The sequence below is a fragment of the Mustela putorius genome, unplaced genomic scaffold (genome assembly GCF_011764305.1).
Source record: "Mustela putorius furo isolate JIRA1106 unplaced genomic scaffold, ASM1176430v1.1 tig00001009_pilon_pilon_pilon, whole genome shotgun sequence".
NCBI lineage: Eukaryota > Metazoa > Chordata > Mammalia > Carnivora > Mustelidae > Mustela > Mustela putorius.
Window position 1 is genome coordinate 2,370,562 of NW_025421529.1, and position 20,330 is coordinate 2,390,891.

General features: G+C 37.1%; 1 protein-coding gene across 1 annotated transcript; it reads right to left on the reverse strand.

The window, feature by feature from the left end:
- Positions 1 to 5,298: 5,298 nt before the first annotated feature.
- Positions 5,299 to 6,258, reverse strand: LOC123393810 (olfactory receptor 6M1-like). Its single transcript, XM_045086940.1, has one exon. The coding sequence runs from the start codon at positions 6,256 to 6,258 to the stop codon at positions 5,299 to 5,301; it is 960 nt and encodes a 319-aa protein (XP_044942875.1).
- Positions 6,259 to 20,330: the final 14,072 nt, after the last annotated feature.

Genomic DNA, 20,330 nt, shown 5'->3' on the forward strand with positions numbered 1-20,330 from the left:
TGTATATACATATTATATATATATTGTACATACACACAAAATTGGCAAATTATTTTACCTAGACTAAAAAAAAAAATTACAATCTCAAATAAAATGAGACATAAAAGAGAAGACACAAAAATTCCGTGTAATGCCATTGGATTACAAAGGATCACCAAAGAATAATGTGAAGAATTACATTCCAAAACATTGGATAACCTAGAAAAAATGATAAATTGCCAGATTGATACAACCTACCAAAGCTGAATGACAAATAAACTGAATATATGAACAGACCAATGATGAGAAGGAGATCCAAATGGATATGGTAAATTTATCTTGAGGCATATTACACATAATATGGCAAAGCACATATAATATTGTTAAATTAATTTTTAAATACATATTGTCTGCTTAGTATTTAATCATTTGTTAGTTTGCAATATATATTGACCACTTAGAATTAGTTTACTTATTTCCTGAACCAATTAAAGTTTATATACAACTAATAGTTCTCAGGCACTATTATAGATATTGGAAATACAATAACAAAAAATATAAAAATCCCTTTCCCAGTGTGATTTGTCTCATATGGAACTCAGTAAAACATATTTAGTCAGCCATAGAGATACAAAAATAAACAGTAGAGTCATTATATTCTTAAGAAATATCATGTTCTCCAGGAAAGATAATTCATCACCCAATTTCAATATTGTGATACATGTTAAAATAATAGTGGATACCAGTTGCTGAACTTGAATAATGTGAATTGCTCACAGAAGATGAAGTGTACCCTATTTTAGGATAATTGAGGGTAATGGAGGAGACTGTTGCCAGAAAGCCTGTACCTTTTCTGGTCAACCAGATTGCACATTACTATAAAACTGTTTTTTTTTTCTTCAAAGTGCATGCTCAAACATATAAAGATCTGAATTATATTTCCAGGTTATATTCATGGTAATAAAATAATAATAATATTAATGATTATGTTTGAAAGAGCCAACCAATATCTTCTTCCACTAGACAGTAGTCCCTCAAGCAATATGGATGGTTCCAGAAATGGCCTGGGTGTTGATACAGGAATTCTAGAGTGCTGAGAAAAGATAGACATGCTGAAAACTTACTACTAATATTGATTTATTTAGAGTCAGGATGTGTAGTCAAAGATATAGAGGTAAATTCAGTAATTGAAATACAGATTTGGTAGATTAAAAACAAGCTGGAAATGATTGGCAAATTAAGTGCAGATGACTCAAGAACAGTATATCCTGGTTTCTATACACACTGCTGAGACATGAAGAACATATTGGAAGAGTTTTACAAGATCAGACAAAGAATATCTTCATAGAGTGTGTATTTTAATGAACTTATTCCACACAACAGTATTCTTATGAAGTCACATGCTTCTTCCAAGAGATAATTTAGCTATCATGACAAATAATTCAGGTAACAAGAATGGATCTTCATTCATGTTTAAATGAGTACTTCCTTAGAACTATTTCCTTATTACATTTAATTAAGATATTTTCACTATTCATTCAACTGTAATCTCTCTGTTACCATGAAAATTTCAGGACATTATTAGAATTTAAGAAAAATCCCATTTTGTAAAAGAATGAAACTGGACTTCTTTCTTATACCACACACAAAAACAAACTCAAATGGATGAAAGACCTCAATGTGAGTCAGGGAACTATCAAAATCCTAGAGAAAAACATAGGAAGTGACTTCTGTGACCTTGGCCATAACTACTTCTCACTGTACACATCTCCAAGGGCAAGGGAAACAAAAGCTTAAAAATGGACTATTGTCACTTCATAAAGTTTAAAAACTTCTGCACAGTGAAGGAAACAATGAACAAAACTCAAAGGCAACCTATAGAATGGGAGAAGATATATTCAAATGATATATTTAATGAACGGTTATTACTCAAAATCTATAAAGTACTTATCAAACACAACACCACAAAGCCACATAATCCAGTTAAGAAATAGGCAGAAGTCGTGAAGAGACATTTTTCCAAAGAAGATGTACAGCTGGTTAACAGAAACATGAAAAGAAACTTAACATCACTTGGCATCAGGGAAATACAAATGAAAACCACAATGAGATACTACCTCATACCAGTCAGAATGGTTAAAACTAACAGGAATCAACAGATGTTGGCACAGATGTGGAGAAAGGGGAACCCTCCTACACAGTTGGTGGGAATGCAAGCTAGTGCAGCCATGCTGGGAGACAGCATGGAGGTTCCTCAAAAAGTTAAAAACAGAACTACCCTATGATCAAGCAATTGTTCTTCTACTAGGTATTTGCCCAAAGAATATAAAAATACTAGCTCAAAGGAGTACATGCACCCTATGTTTACAATAGCATTATCTATGCTAGGAAAACTATGGAAACAGCCCAAGTGTCCACTGACAGATGAATGAATAAAGATGTGATATATTTATATCTATCTATCTATCTATCTATCTATCTATAGATAGATAGATTGGTATATAATACCAATAGATAGATAGATAGATAGATAGATATAGATGTATCATTATATAGAGAGGGGACATTATTTTTAAGCAATATATATTGTGATTTTTTGTTATTAGTTTTTATGTTATTTATTATTAAGTCAAGTCTTACAACAATAGTATACCATATGTCATTACTTTAATTTTAGTCCCTACAGGACAAACAGATTTTAAGTATTTGGACCAACTTCACACAGTAACAGTGTGACTGTGCTAGAACGCAACACAAACTTATGTCTCAAAATCAAATATGTAACTATCAAAATATTGGTCGCTATTTCTTCACTCATCTTTGAATGAATGTTGGTTTAATCATGACACTTGCTCAAATATCGTATGCATATATATTTCTTGTCTTCCAATCTCATATATAAATCCTCCTTCTAGAACATACGTTGGATGGTTGGTTGATATGAGTTTACATGAACAGCTTAGTGATCTGTAAGTCTAAGAGGCTTGGAGAAAAGTAATGGGTCACAGGAAAAAAAACTCATTGAAATTAAAAAGCATAGTCTTGAGTTGAATAACTGAATTAATTTCAGTGGTTCTGACAGGTAAAATAAATAAATCTCTCCAATAGTTCAGCAGGGGGTTTATATTTCTGATGAATTTTATTGCCACAGCACCAGTAGAATAGGAATAGGAGGACAACCACTGCAGATATTAAATTTAGTGAAGGTTGGGAAGATCCATCTGTAACTTAAAACTTACATATCAAGTGGGATAAATCATTGGGAAGTAATATTTCAAAAATCAAAGGAAATGAAATTTACCATTTTAATATGGGACTTTATTTGTATTAAATTCAAACATACATTGATATTTACAGAGAAAAATATCAGAGGATTGTGTAACAGAAAGTGAGACTCTATGTCAAGCAGTTATCAGATTTAAGATCAAGGGGTCATACAGGAACTTGACTTTAGAATAATTAAATGAACAGGAAAAAGGGAAGAATAAGGACTGCTTTAGAGAGTACTTATGTAGGGCACCTGGGTGGTTCAGTCAACTTGATTGTCTGACTCCAGATTTTGGCTCAGGTCATTTTTGAGAGCTGTGAGATGGACCCTGTGTTTGGTTCAGTGCTCAGCATGAAATCTGTTTGAGATTATTCTTCTCCTGCTGCTTCACCTCCCACTCTCTAGCTATATATATATTAAATATATAAAATATATTAAATGCTATTTAATATATATTAAAAACAGTGCTTGTATGTAGAAATGTTTGCATGTACTTTGGTTCTATTAATTCTCTAAAAGATTTTTTAATCTTTTTTCTTTATTTTCAGCATAACAGTACTCATTGCTTTTGCACCACACCCAGTGTTCCATGCAATCCGTGCCCTCTCTAATACCCACAACCTGGGTTACCAACTTCCCATCCCCCACCGCTTCAAACCCTTCAGATTGTTTTTCAGAGTCCATAGTCTCTCATGGTTCACCTCCCCTTCCAATTTCCCTCAACTCCCCTCTCTTCTCAATCTCCCCTTGTCCTCCATGCTATTTGTTATGCTCCACAAATAAGTGAAATCATATGATACTTGACTCTCTCTGCTTGACTTATTTCACTCAGCATAATCTCTTCCAGTCCCGTCCATGTTGCTACAAAAGTTGGGTATTCGTCCTTTCTGATGGATGCATAATACTCCATAGTGTATATGGACCACATCTTCCTTATCCATTTGTCCATTGAAGGGCATCCACAGTTTGGTGACGGTGGCCATTGCTGCGGTAAACATTGGGGTACAGATGGCCCTTCTTTTCACTACATCTGTATCTTTGGGGTAAATACCCAGGAGTGCAATGGCAGGGTCATAGGGAAGTTCTATTTTTAAATTTTTGAGGAATCTCCACACTGTTTTCCAAAGAGGCGGCACCAACTTGCATTCCCACCAAAAGTGTAACAGGATTCCCCTTTCTCTGCATCCTCTCCAACACATGTTGTTTCCTATTTTGCTAATTTTGGCCATTTTTAAGTGGTGTAAGGTGGTATCTCAATGTAGTTTTAATTTGAATCTCACTGATGGCTAGTGATGATGAACATTTTTTCATGTGTCTGATAGCCATTTGTATGTCTTAATTGGAGAACTGTCTGTTCATATCTTCTGCCCATTTTTTTTTATATGATTGTCTGTTTTGTGTGTGTTGAGTGTGAGGAGTTCATTATAGATCCTGGATATCAACATTTTGTCTGCACTGTCATTTGCAAATATCTTCTCCCATTCCGTGGGTTGACTCTTTGTTTTGTTGACTGTTTCCTTTGCTGTGCAGAAGCTTTTGATCTTGATGAAGTCCCTAAAGTTCATTTTTGCTTTTGTTTCCTTTGCCTTTGGAGACATATCTTGAAAGAAGTTGCTGTGGCTGATATCAAAAAGATTACTGCCTATGTTCTCCTCTGTGATTCTGATGGATTCCTGTCTTATGTTGAGGTCTTTTATCCATATTGAGTTTATCTTTGTGTACGGCATAAGAGAATGGTTGAGTTTCATTCTTCCACATATAGCTGTCCCGTTTTCCCAGCACCATTTATTGAAGAGACTGTCTTTTTTCTGCTGTATATTTTTTTCTGTTTTGCCAAAGATTATTTGACCATAGAGTCTCTAAAAGATTTTAAGACCCTCCCCGAACACTGGATCTACATCAGGAAATTCTGCTTTAGAATATATATATGGATATTTAAGACCATTTCTTTGTGTATATTTCATCCTTATGTAAAATAAAGCATTTACATAATTAATCACAAAGAACGATTTCATTGTCAAGCACGCAAATAACCGAATTCTATAAAAATATCACTTTTGAGGTCTTACATTTATTAGCATACCTATGTATTTACTGGTGGTGTCTCTCAGGGATTCTTTGACTTTCTCATTTCGAAGGCTGTAGATGAAAGGGTTCAGCATTGGTGTTACAACTGTGTTCATCACTGTGGCAAATTTGTTAATGCTCATTGCATTGCCTTTCTTTGGACGAACATAGAGGAATATGGAACTTCCATAATAAATTGTAACCACTGTGATGTGTGAAACACAAGTAGAGAAGGCCTTCTGCTGTCCCTGCACAGTAGGAATTCTAAGGATAGTAATAACAATGTAGGTGTAAGACACTCCTGTCAGGAGCAAGGAGCCCAGGAGCAACACAGCAGAGGAGATAAAATCAGCCACCTCAGCTAGAGAGATGTCTGTACAGGCCAGCTGTAGCATGGGGGCTCGGTCACAGAAGAAATGATGGATTTTATTTGGTCCACAAAAGATTAACGGGGCAGTTAGGATGGATGGAGATAACATTGACAAAAATGCACCTATATAGGACCCCACAAGTAACATTATGCATGTCTGTGTGTTCATGATGATGGTATACCTCAGTGGGTTGCAGATGGCAATATACCGATCAAATGACATGACAGCCAGGATGAAGAATTCTGTGGATCCCAGAAGGAAGTAGAAAATAGATTGTGTGAGACATCCAATGAAGGATATTGCCTTGGTGAGGGAGAATGTGTTTGCTAGCATCTTAGGTACCACAGTGGAGGTGATGGCAACTTCAAGGAAAGAAAGATTGGCTACAAAAAGATACATGGGTGAATGCAGGCGGTAGTCAACACACACCAAAAGGATGATCATGGTGTTGCCAATCAGAGATATCATGTACATGAGCAGGAATGCAGAAAAAATAAGTATTTCTACCTCTTTTTCAGTCTGAAACCCCAGAAGTATGAACTCAGTGACTCTGGTCCTATTTCTATAATCCATAATGTCCCCAGTTTAACCTGGAATAGCAGAAAGTCCTTTTGTAATTAATTCTTGCATCTTAACCATGGATATACCTTGTCAATATTCATTAGTTTTTGTTGTTGTTGTTGTTGCCAAAGCAGACACATAATTTTATTTTCAGTTTCTAAGTCTCTACTGAGATAAATTGTGTAAGATTTAAGTCCTCAGCTGGGACACTCACTTATTACAGCTGGGAACCTAATAATGGATCAAGTAATATATAGCTGATTCTTGTCAACTTTCCTTTTGAAATAGATTCCTTATTGTGTGTCATTAAACCATCAAGGATGTAATGACCTGATTAAAGGCAGAGGTCTAACCACTGAACAATCCTGGTGCCCCAAGGATGACATGGCACTTTTCAAGATGCTAACAGAGTTTTGGAAAAATTTAATTCTCTATAAAATTGTATTTAAAAGAATGCCTTTTGAGCTAAGTGCATTATTTTACATGTGCCATGATACTGTTCAAAACTAAGTGAATTTAATTATGTAACATAAATATTTTCCAAAAAGTTCATGATTTCTGACTTACTGGCTCCAACCTCCACATTATCCAACTGGTTTTGAACAATATGAAATCAGGTTTACATAGTCTTTGTAAGAAATCAGTCTCCAGAGTAAATGAGATTACCTCAGGTAATATTAATAAAAGGGCTTGGGAAAGCATGAAATATAACTTAATTTATCACTATTTACTGTTTATGCCAGAATTCAGCCAGAGAGAGTATATGCTTAGCAAGCACTTTAAAAATATTGAACTTTTGAATTTTCACTGGCTGAGAAAAAGCAGCTCTTGCAAAAGGTAGCTTATTTCATTCTAGAATTTTTAACAGACATACACAAGCAAGCAGCAAACATGGTGGAGAAGGGACTTTCTTACTTACATCCTGATATGATTGCTTGGGAGTTTCTATATTGCTCCATAAACCTAGGTGATTCAGGATGAAATACAGTCCATATCCCATATGACAAGATATAGAAAAGTTCAATATTAAGAGATGCTTGAGAGTTAATTTTAAAAAAGTGTTTTATTCTTCATCTTTCATAGATTGATGGGTGAGGCTTGGAGGGGTGAGATAAAATTTGTCAGAGTCCATAGAGTCTCAGTGGTAGAAGTGAGACAATATTCCGGGTTTTCTGACTTCAATTTGCTTTCTTTCTTGAACAAGATATTAACTCCTTCTTTCATTCATTTCATTATTATACATTTAAAGGATCAGGAATAGTAATGATTTCCTGACATATGCAATTAAAAATGAAAAGGATAAATGTCATCATTTTGTATCCAAGTTAGTACTTTATCTATAGTTCCATAAAATAATCTTTTAGAATTATATTGCATGAATTGGTTATCAAGATAACAAACTTTTAATATGGTGACATTGTGTGAAGGGCCTTAATTACACTGTTTGTCTATTACTGGGCCAGAGGAAAGACAATGGGATGCATTTGGAGAAGGGAAAGATTATTTTGGACTCTGGAGTATCACTGGGACATGTTCTTTCTGTAGTTAAATAAAGAGTGGTTTGAATTTGAGAAAAATAGCACTATGAAAGCACTATGAGAAATGCTGGAAGCTGCAGGAATGGCAGAAACAACCATCTAGAGAAGACACGTAAAGACCCATTTGGTTAATGGCAAAATTTTGCATAATGCTTCAGTTAATTGAAAAGAAGAGTGGGGAAAGGAGGAAATCATACTAATGGAGAACATGAGAAAAAAATAATAAATGAGTGCAAAAAATTTTTAAGAACTAATAATACAGTAGACCATTGGGAAAAGCAGAAGTTAGAAGTGCTCACCCTTCATGCAGTTGAAAATCCATGTATGATTTTTGACTATCCAAAACAGAACTACTAGTAGCCTACTATTGACAGGAAGCCTCGCTGATAACAGAAGCAGGTAATTAATACACATTCTGCATGTTGTATGCATTATATACTGGTCTCCTACAATAAAGAAAGCTGGAGGAGAGAACAACCTATTATTAAAGAATCATAAGACAGAATGCTCAAGGGTTAACTGTATGGTGAGGTCGTTACTTACCTGCTGAAATATGCCTCAAATTTTGCATTAACGTTTACATTAATCTTTTTAAATTTGAACAGTGTCTCTCTTGTTACAGCTACATGGTTTGAATGAGATCCATAGTTGGAATCCCTTCTGGAAATTAGCTGCTGCTGTTGTTCTTGCTGTTGTTGCTTTTTCTGATGGTCCTAGAATTCTGGGAAACAAAGCAGGGAGAATACATTCATGGCTATAGAATAGCTCGTAACAGCTTAATTAGGTGATGATGGGGCCTCTTCTCTTGCATTGTAGGAAAGATGATCAAGACTATGAAATTTGTAGGATCATCTCCCTAAGTCACTGCAATTTGGAAAGAGGATTAAAGCCTGAGCTCATCATTGCTTCTCCCCTGGAGGCAGGGCTTCTAGGATAAGTGGTCTGCAGGGAAAAACAAAACAAAATAAAACAAGTTTCCCAAGTTTAACAAAGTGGGAAAAAAATCTTCCATAAAATATGTACCCCCTGCCCCCCCAAAAAAGAAATAACGACTTCTATAGATGTACTTTGGATCACAATGAATCATTAAAAGTATACAGTACGATTCATTATTATTGATTTAGGAGCCAAGTTGTCACTTTTAACATCATTGTCATAATTAGCATAAGTTCTGTGTTTTACGAATGCTTATGTATTAGGCACTCTTTCAACATTTTTCCACATATTATCTCTCTTACCCTTATAATAATAATATGATGAGAAATGTAATATTATTGTTCACTTGTGGTATTTAGTTTATACAATTAATATAAGACACACCATAAAAAGTGTTAAAATGCCTTAAAATTTAAATCTAATTTATATTAAATCACATTATATTATAAATATAAATTTAATTCATTAAATACCAATATCATATTATTAAAATTAAATATTAAATAATATACAGTAAATATAAATTTAATTTGCATTAAAGTATATTAAATAATGATATTAAATTAAATAATTAAATTAAAATAATTATAAAATAAATTACTAAAATTTATTGAGTGCTAACATATATTTGAGTCACTGATGCCTTAATCAGAGGCTATAATTTAGTCAGAGTGATAAGACATAAATATGTTTAAAAACATTTTTTTACACATATGTTCATTTGTGGTTTTGAATATAGAGTAAGGAAACTGCATTTTCGTACTTTAAAAATCTTTGAATATGCAACTAATAAATCACTGAACTCTAACTCTGAAAATAATAATACACTATATATTAATTAATTAATTAATTATATTTATTTTGTTTTTTAAAGATTTTGTTTATTTTCCAGTGAAAGAGAGAGAGGACAAGAGTAGAGAGGGAGGGAGAGGAAGAAGCTGACTCTCTGATGAGCAAGGAGTTGATGACACACAGGATTGATCCCAGGATCATGATCTGAGTCAAAGACAAATGCTTAACCAGCTAAGCCACCAGGCACCCCAAATTTAATTTAAATTAAAAAAAAAAACTTAGAAAATGATAGAAATCAAAAAGAAGGAGAATTTTATTTTGTTTTGTTTATTTAAATTCAATTAGCCAACCTAAGGAATAGTGCAGAGGCTCATAGGTGAAGGGAGTGAAAACTGAAATGTTTGAAAAATCTTCTCCAAAAATATTCCATTATGATAAATTACCTTTTTTACAAGTAAGAGAACTGGTTATACATAGAAACAGAAACTATAGTTAGGTTACCTAATCAATAGACCGATGGTTTCCGATCATGCAGCTATATGGTATTTCAGATAAAAAAACCATGATAATCTTTTCTTTGAGTGTTTAATAAACTCTCTTTATCAAATAATGGGTTGTATTTTAGCCTCTAGGATGAATTACAGAGTTTTGGTAGCCCTTTTTTTTTGTTTGTTTGTTTTTCTCTATTTTTTAAAATTTTATTTTATTTTTTAGTGTTCCAAGATTCATCATTTATACACCACCCCCAGTGCTCCATGAAATTCGTGCCCTCCTTAATACTCACCACAAGGCTCATCCAACCCCTCATCCTTTCCCTTCTAAAACCCTCAGTTTATTTCTCAGAGTCCACAGTCTCTCGTGTTTCTTCCCCCCCTCTGATTTTCCCCAATTCTCCTAATGGTAGCCCTTTGTAATAATTTTCTCTTTCTTCTAGGTCCTTGTTTTCTGTCTCATTTCCCTCACCATCTGTATTGGAATTTATTTAGTTCTTTACATATCTTTAAACTTTTCAACTTATACTTAGTGCACCTAATTTCTCTTTGCCTGGAATTTTCTCACTGCATTCTACCACGTTTACCAGTTTAAAGCCTCACATGACCTGAACAAAACCTTTCTTCTATAAACATAACCAGATTCTTACTACTATTCTTCTCTAGGCAAATCCATAATAATGTTATTGTATTGGTAAAGTCATAATATTTACATTAATTTGTAATATGAGTTTTCCCAAATAAGCTAAACTTTAAATGAGACCTGGAACTATGCTAGTTCTATTAATATTGTATCTAAAATATTGAGCCCATTTCTTGTAAGACAACCTCAATAAGGACAGTATGAATGGATTAATGAATGGATTAGTAAATGATGTGAGAAAAATACTGCATTGGGAAAATAAATGCAACAATGTTGTATAAATGTGCAGTTTTAGGTTCCTAAGAAAAAAACAAGTGTTTATATGATGAATATAGGAGGACAAACAAAACCTCAACAATTATACAGCTATGGGCAATCAAAAATAGTGCTTTTGTATATCTGTAGTATCTGTTGTAAGTATCTGTAGTATCTGTCTCCTCTTTCAATTTGGATTTTATGGGGATATTCTCTGTTTCATTTGTCTATCTAAAGTTTTGTCAGGTTTTTTTTTTTTCCTAGTGTATTTCTAGCCTCCATTTGACTTATTTCTTTTTTTTAAAGATCTTATTTATTTGCCAGAAAGAGACATAGAGAGAGAAGGAACAGAAGCAGGGGGTGTTGGAGAGGAAGAATCAAGCTTCCTTCCAGGACCCTGGGATAAGTACCTGAGCAAAAGGCAGATGTTTAACGACTGGGCCACCCAGGCATCCCATTTGATGTATTTCTTTACTGACCTTGGTTATCCTCACTTGTGGTAAATTCGGGCTTAATTTGTTATTTTTAGTTCCTTCAGTCATAAATTTAGGTAGTTTCTTAGAGATCTTTCCCCTTGGGGGTTGCCCTGGTGTCTGATGGCTGAAATAGCCACAGTATTGGGGCCTGGAGCATGAATGCTCATTAGTTCTGCAGCTCTGAAGTCTGGGCACTGGCTATGTTGCCGTGACACTGACCCTGCTGCCTGAAACATGGTGGAGCTGACATCTGGAGCGTGGGAACATGGGGAGGTGTCACAGAGCCAGAGTCTGGGATTCCAACATTCATGGTCAAGCAATGACTTCAGGGTTCTGGGATACTCAGAGTTAGGGGCATTCACAGCCCTTTAAGATGGCACAAACACAGCTTCTTCTGGGATGATGGAGCAGAGTTGCGTCCCTCAGCCATGACTGTTGGTTACCTGAGATGGGAGAACTGCCAGCGTTCTCTGCAAAGCAAGCAACAGCAGAATGATGACAAACACAACAGAGGCTCCTGCAGTGAAAGTCATGGAGACACTGCAGATGGTGTGGGGGCTGGGGAGGGCCACAAGAGCAAAGGTGATTAGGATCTACTGCAGAGGGCACTACTGGGTGGGAAATGTCAACTCCTTCATGACTGATACGGGGCCCTCTTTGCTCCATCTTTCTAGTGTTTTCCAAGCATCTCGAGACGCCTTCACTCTGTCAGTCTTCCAGTCATTTTTCTGAGTGAGAATTCTTCATTTAGGTCTATGATGTTGGCACAGAATTCTTTTATTTAAATTAATTTATTTTATTTTATTTATTTATTTTTAAATTTTTAATTTTTTATAAACATATATTTTTATCCCCAGGGGTAGAGGTTTGTGAATCGCCAGGTTTACACACTTCACAACACTCACCAAAGCACATACCCTCCCCAATGTCCATAACCCCACCCCCTTCTCCCAACCCCCCTTCCCCCAGCAACCCTCAGCTTGTTTTGTGAGATTAAGAGTCACTTATGGTTTGTCTCCCTCCCAATCCCATCTTGTTTCATGGATTCTTCTCCTACCCACTTAAGCCCCCATGTTGCATCACCACTTCCTCATATCAGGGAGATCATATGATAGTTGTCTTTCTCTGCTTGACTTATTTCGCTAAGCATGATACACTCTAGTTCCATCCATGTTGTCACAAATGGCAAGATTTCATTTCTTTTGATGGCTGCATAGTATTCCATTGTGTATATATACCACGTCTTCTTGATCCATTCATCTGTTGATGGACATCTAGGTTCTTTCCATAGTTTGGCTATTGTTGACATTGCTGCTATAAACATTCGGGTGCACGTGCCCCTTTGGATCACTACATTTGTATCTTTAGGGTAAATACCCAATAGTGCAATTGCTGGGTCATAGGGCAATTCTATTTTCAACATTTTGAGGAACCTCCATGCTGTTTTCCAGAGTGGTTGCACCAGCTTGCATTCCCACCAACAGTGTAGGAGGGTTCCCCTTTCTCCGCATCCTCGCCAGCATCTGTCATTTCCTGACTTGTTGATTTTAGCCATTCTGACTGGTGTGAGGTGATATCTCATTGTGGTTTTGATTTGTATTTCCCTGATGCCGAATGATATGGAGCACTTTTTCATGTGTCTGTTGGCCATCTGGATGTCTTCTTTGCAGAAATGTCTGTTCATGTCCTCTGCCCATTTCTTGATTGGATTATTTGTTCTTTGGGTGTTGAGTTTGCTAAGTTCTTTATAGATTTTGGACACTAGTCCTTTATCTGATATGTCGTTTGCAAATATCTTCTCCCATTCTGTCAGTTGTCTTTTGATTTTGTTAACTGTTTCCTTTGCTGTGAAAAAGACAGCCTCTTCAATAAATGGTGTTGGAAAAATTGGACAGCCACATGCAGAAAAATGAAATTGGACCATTTCCTTACACCACACACGAAAATAGACTCAAAATGGATGAAGGACCTCAATGTGTGAAAGGAATCCATCAAAATCCTTGAGGAGAACACAGGCAGCATCCTCTTCGACCTCAGCCGCAGCAACATCTTCCTAGGAACATCGCCAAAGGCAAGGGAAGCAAGGGCAAAAATGAACTATTGGGATTTCATCAAGATCAAAAGTTTTTATATAAATTTTTTATTTCTTTTCAGCACAGCAGTAATCATTGTTTTTGCACCACCCCAGTGCTCCATGCAATCTGTGCTCTCTCTAATACCCACAACCTGGTTCCCCCAAACGTCCAAACCCTGCCATTTCAAACCCCTCAGATTGATTTACAGAGTCCATAGTTTCTCATGGTTCACCTCTTTTTCCAATTTCCCCCAACTCCCTTCTCCGCTCCATCTCCCCTTGTCCTCCATGCTATTTGTTATGCTCCACAAATAAGTGAAACCATATGATAATTGACTCTCTCTGCTTGACTTATTTCACTCAGCATAATCTCTTCCAGTCCCATCCATGTTGCTACGAAATTTGGGTGTTCATCCTTTCTGATGGAGGCATAATACTCCATAGTGTATATGGACCACATCTTCCTTATCCATTTGTCTGTTGAAGGGCATCTTGGTTCTTTCCACAATTTGGCGACCATTTGGCCATTGCTGCTATAAACATTGGGTTACAGATGGCCCTTCTTCTCACTACATCTGTATCTTTGGGATAAATACCCAGTAGTATAATGGCAGGGTCACAGGGAATCTCTATTTTCAATTTCTTGAGGAATCTCCACACTGTTCTCCAAAGTGACTACACCAACTTACATTCCCACCAAAAGTGTAACAGGGTTCCCCTTTCTCCATATCCTCTCCAACACATGTTGTTTCCTATCTTGCTAATTTGGCCATTTTAAGTGATGTAAGTTGGTATCTCAATGTAGTTTTAAGTTGAATCTCACTGATGGCTAGTGATGATGAACATTTTTTCATGTGTCTGATAGCCATTTCTAAGTTTCATTGGAGAAGTGTCTATTCATAACTTCTGCCCATTTTTTTAATATGATTGTCTGTTTTGTGTGTGTTGAGTTCGAGGAGTTCTTTAGAGATTCTAGATATCAACCTTTTGTCTGTACTGTCATTTGCAAATGTCTTCTCCCATTCCGTGGGTGGACTCTTTGATTCGTTGACTGTTTCCTTTGCTGTGCAGAAGAATTTGATCTTGATGAAGTCCCAAAAGTTCATTTTCGCTTTTGTTTCCTTTGCCTTTGGAGACATATCTTGAAAGAAGTTGCTGTGGCTGATATCGAAGAGATTACTGCCTATGTTCTCCTCTGTGATTCTGATGCATTCCTGTCTCATGTTGAGGCCTTTTATCCATTTTGAGTTTATCTTTGTGTACGGTGTAAGAGAATGTTCAAGTTTCATTCTTCTACATATAGCTGTCCAGTTTTCCCACCACCATTTATTGAAGAGAATTTTTTTCCCACTGTATATTTTTTCCTGTTTTGTCGAAGATTATTTGACCATCGAGTTGAGGGTCCATATATATGCTCTCTACACTGTTCCACTTGTTTATGTGTCTGTTTTATGCCAGTACCATGCTGTCCTGGTGATCACAGCTTTACAGTAAAGCTTGAAAACAGGGAACGTGATTCTCCCAGTTTTATTTTTGTTTTTCAACATTTCCTTAGCGATTCGGGGTCTCTTCTGATTCCATACAAATTTTTGGATTATTTGCTCCAGCTCTTTGAAAAATTCTGGTGGAATTTTGATCAGAATGGGGTTAAAAGGATAGGTTGCTCTAGCCAGTAGAGACATTTTAACAATGTTTATTCTTCTGATCCAAGAGCATTGAATGGTCTTCCATCTTTTTGTGTCTTTTTAAATTTCTTTTAGGAGTGTTCTGCATTTCCTCGAGTATAGATCTTTTACCTCTTTGGTTAGGTTTATTCCCAGTTATATTATGGTTCTTGGTGCTATAGTAAATGGAATCGATTCTCTACTTTCCCCTTATGTATTTTCATTGTTAGTGTTTAAGAAAGCCACTGATTTCTGTACCTTGACTTTGTATCCTGACACGTTGCTGAATTGTTGTATGAGTTCTAGTAGTTTGGGGGCGGAGTCTTTTGGATTTTCCATATAAGGAATCATGTCATCTGCGAAGAGAGAAAGTTTGACTTCATTGCCAATTTGGATACCTTGTATTTCTCTTTGTTGTCTGATTGCTGTTGCTAGGACTTCTTTTTTTTAAGATTTTTATTTTTATTATTTATTTGACAGAGAGAGATCACAAGTAGGCAGAGAGGCAGGCAGAGAGAGAGAGAGAGAGGAGGAAGCAGGCTCCCTGCCTGGCAGAGAGCCCGATGCAGGACTTGATCCCAGGACCCTGAGATCATGACCTGAGCCAAAGGCATCAGCTTAACCCATTGAGCCACCCAGGCGCCCACTAGGACTTCTAATACTATGTTGAACAAGAGTGGTGAGAGTGGGCATCCTTGTTGTGTTCCTGATCTCAAACTGTTAATCAAGATAGAGTCATATTGATATGAATACATTAATAGTTGGAGATCTTAACGCACCTCTCTCAAAATAGACAAATCAGCAAAGCAGAAAATCCATAAAGAAACAAGAGTATTGAATGACACATTGGGCCAGATGGACCTCATAGATATATACAGAACATTTTACCCTAAAACAACAGAATACTAATTTTTCTCAATTGCACATGGAACCTTCTCTAGAATAGAGCACATACTGGGTCACTAATCAGGACTAAACTGATACCATGAGACTGAGATCATTCCCTTCATATTCTCAGATCACAATGCTTTGAAACTGGAGCTCAATCACAAGGAACAGTTCCAAAGGAACTCAAACACCTAGAAGCTGAAGTACACCTTGCTTAAGAATGCTTGGATAAACTAGGAGATCAAAGAAGAACTGAAATAATTCATGGAAACCAATGAGAATGAAGACACTTTGGTCCAAAACTTATGGGATACAGCAAAGGCGGTCCTAAGGGGGAAATACATAGCCATTCAAGCCTCTCTCAAAAAATATTGAAAAATCTAGAGGGGGACAAGATGGCAGGGAAGTAGGAGGAGGCACCTTTTCAACTTGTATCCCAAAGTGAGCTGATTACCTACCAAAAAACTCCATTCACCCATGAAATCAGCCTGAGATCAGAATTATATACGTCTGGATCTCTAAAGGGGCAGAAGATGCCAGTGGGCAGGTAAAGAGGAGTGATAATGGGGACTGATAACAGAAGATAAACAAAAGGGGGAGGGAACCACCAGAGGCGACCAGTTGGAAAGAAATACCCCAATACGAACAAGAGTGCCCTGTGTCTGGGGACCAGCATTAACTTGGAGACTGGTTGAAAGCACTCCAAAAGAGCAAAGGATCACAGCGGGAAATTGTGGGAATCAGGGCTGCTAGGGACAGGGGCTTAAATCGCTGGTCCCAGGACAGCCTCCCCTGGTGCTGAGGTAGAGAGAGTGCGGCGGAGAAACCAGGTCTTGGTCCCTAGGTGCCAGCACGCCAGAGAATGCATGGGTTATGGCTCCTGTGAGGGGATGGGAGCCACGCAGGTGGGCACAACACACAAGCACTGCTACAAAGCCTGATATATTTGACACGCATGTCCCTCATTCTCTCCTGAGAGCATTACAAAGGCCCTGCCGGCACTCTTTGAACCGCGCCATTGTTTCAGAGCCTAAGCTAAGCACCCCAAACTCTCCCTTTACAGAGGTGTGCAAAAGCCCAGCCTGGTGCTTTTGGACATGCGCCCCGTTCTCAGTGGCTGAGACACGCGCACGACCCATAGCCGCCCCTGAAAGAGGTGTGCGCAAGCCAGGCACTCTTAAACCCAGCAAGAGCAGGCACTCCTGGCCTGGGCCAGCAGGAAAATCTCAGTGTGCGATTGCTACTTGAAACCTCTGTGATGGTCCGGAGCTCTCAGACAGCCGCCACTGCCTTGGCTTTGGGTACAAGCAAAAGATCCTGCGTCCCCAGGGTCTGCAACTTGGAACCTGCTCTGCCAGAGGCAAAGGGGGAACTTATTTCGACTAAGCACCCAGACTGAAGCTTCTCTCTGAAAGGGAGATCAGGATGTGGTTTGTTTTCCTCTAACACTACAAAAACCATCAAAAGCTGTCAAGGTGAGAGAAAAAAAGTGAAAAAACATAAAAAGCGCCAGAGAACAAAAGCCTGAAAACAAACAAACAAACAAACAGTTTCCTCAGAGCCCACCCCATTGAGGGGGGCGGGAGGACTTAATTCAGGAAACATCATTGACTGACAACTCACATGGCAGGCCCCTCCACAGAAAACAAACCAAGAAAGAAAAAAGAAGAGAGAGAAAAAAAGAAAGGACTACAAGAGAACAACCACTACTTCATAGGAAAATTTTTATTTTTCACTAGTTCTCACTATTCTGGTTTATTTATTTTTTTTTACACATAGGTAATTTTTTAAACTTATTTACCATCACAGCGAGCTGTACAGTACATCAAATTCCATAATACCCTTCTAACTTGAACTTTTTGATACATACACCTATGTTTTTCTTTTCCATTTTTATTTTTTTAATCCCTCTTTTTAAATTTTAGATTAGTTCAGTCTAGTTTATTCCTTTTGATTTTTATCCTTTAATATTCATATAGAGTTAAACTTCAAAGTAATCCCTTTTCCCCAATCAATATTACCCCTATAGGTAAACCAATTTTTAATCCCCTTTATCTTAGGAAAGTTGAGTCCTTTAACAAAGTTATCAAGATACATCCAGGAAGAATCAAAACAACCTTCCTTGCACACACTGAGAATTTATAAGAACTCTCCCATCTTCTTCTTCCACCAGTGTTTCTGTGTTTGTCCTGATAGCATATAAATCTTACACTTGGGGTTCTTTTTGACAAGGTTCTTCCTTTATTTGCATATATATATTTTTTTTCTCTTGTCATATACTTGTATCAGTCTTTTTGTCTGTTTTAGTTTTTCTATTCGTAAATCTTACCTTGGGGCCCATCTGAGCTGAACATTCTTTTTCATCTTCCCTTTCTTTCCTGTCTCTCTCTCTCTCTCTCTTTTTTTCTTTACTTTCTTTTTTTTTTTACTTATTTTTTTCTTTTTCTTTTCTTTTCTCTTGTTTGGGTGGGGAATCCTGATTGCTCAGAAGTGTTCTAGGGTGCACCCACAGTTGATACATCCAGCTACATCTGTTCAGTCATCTCCCACCAAAATTACTAGGAGCAGGAATGCCCAACAGAAGAAAAATACAGAGGATGGACCTTCTGCAACAGAGCTAATGGCTATCAACATAGACAATATTTCGGAAAGAGAATTCAGGCTAACAATTATCCAGGCAATAGCTAGGTTGGAGAAATCCATGGATGACCAAACGGAATTGATTAGGGCCGAACTGAAAGCCACCAGACAGCATGTTCACAATGTTAGGGCAGAGCTTAAAGCTACCAGGGAGGAGGTTCACAATGCTCTCAATGAGTTCCAATCTAATCTAAACTCTCTCAAAGCTAGGGTAACTGAGACAGAAGATAGAATTAGTGATCTGGAGGACAAACAGAAAATATCAGGAGGAAGCCTGGAACAAACAGCTTAGAAGCCACGAAAACAGAATCAGGGAAATAAATGATGCCATGAAGCATTCCAACGTCTGAATTATTGGAATCCCTGAAAGGGAGGAGAAAGGAAGAAGTGTAGAAGATATAGTGGAACAAGTCCTTCATGAAAATTTTCCCAATCTCGTGAATAGAAACAGCGTTCATGTACTAGAGGCTGAACAGTCTATATCCAAGATTATATATTCCAAAAAAAAAAAAAAAACCATGATGACACCTGATAGTCAAATTGAGGAATTATAATTGTAGGTATAATCTCTTGAAAGCTGACAGGGCAAAGAGGCTCCTTACTTACAGAGGGAAGCCCATCAGAATAACGTCAGACCTGACCACAGAGACCTGGCCAGCAAGAAAAGGCTGGCAAGATATATTTAGGGCACTAAATGAGAAGAACATGCAGCCAAAATACTTTATCCAGCAAGACTGACATTTAAAATGGATGGAGAGATAAAGAGTTTCCAAGACTAGCAAGGCTTAAAAGACAATGCAACCACCAAGCCAACACTGCAGGAAATATTAAGGTGGGTTCTATCAAAGAGGAAAAATCCTAGAAATAGCATTGAATGGAAATATAGAGACAGTCTACAGAAAGAAAGACTTCAAAGGTAACTCGATGTCAATAAAAACATTGACATTGACAATGAGGTAGAAACAAGAGATACAATAGAAGGTATCAATGAAACTAGAAGCTGGTTTTTTGAAAGAATCTATAAGATTGATAAGCCACTGGCCACCTAATCCAAAAGAAAAGAGAGAAAGCCCAAATTCATAAAATTATGAATGAAAAGAGAGAGATCACTACTAAAACCAAGGAAGTAGAAACAATCATCAGAAGATATTATCAACAGTTATATGTTAATAAGCTTAGCAACCTAGATGAAATGGATGCATTCCTGGAAAACTATAAACTACCAAAATTGAACCAGGAAGAAATCGAAAACCTGAACAGACTGATATCTAATAACAAGATTGAAGGAGTGATCAAAAACCTCCCAAAAAACAAGAGCCCAGGACCTGACAGATTCCCTGGGAATTCGACCAAACTTTCAAAGAAGAAATAACACCTATTCTCCTGAAGCTGTTTCAAAAAATTGAAGCAGAAGGAAAACTTACAGACTCTTTCTATGAAGCCATCATTACCCTGATCCCCAAACCAGGGAAAGACCCTACCAAAGAGTGAATTTTAGACCAATATCACTGATGAATATGGATTCTAAGACCTCAAAGCTTTTGAGAAAAGAACCTAGCCAACAGGATCCAACAGCACATTAAAAATTTTATCCACCATGACCAGGTGCGATTCATCCCTGAGCTACATGGTTGGTTCAACATCTGCAAATCAATTAATGTGATACCACAAATTAATATGAGAAGAG

Coding starts and splice junctions, on each gene's coding strand:
- LOC123393810 (XM_045086940.1), bottom strand. CDS start 6,258: ATGGATTATAGAAATAGGACCAGAGTCACTGAGTTCATACTTCTGGGG.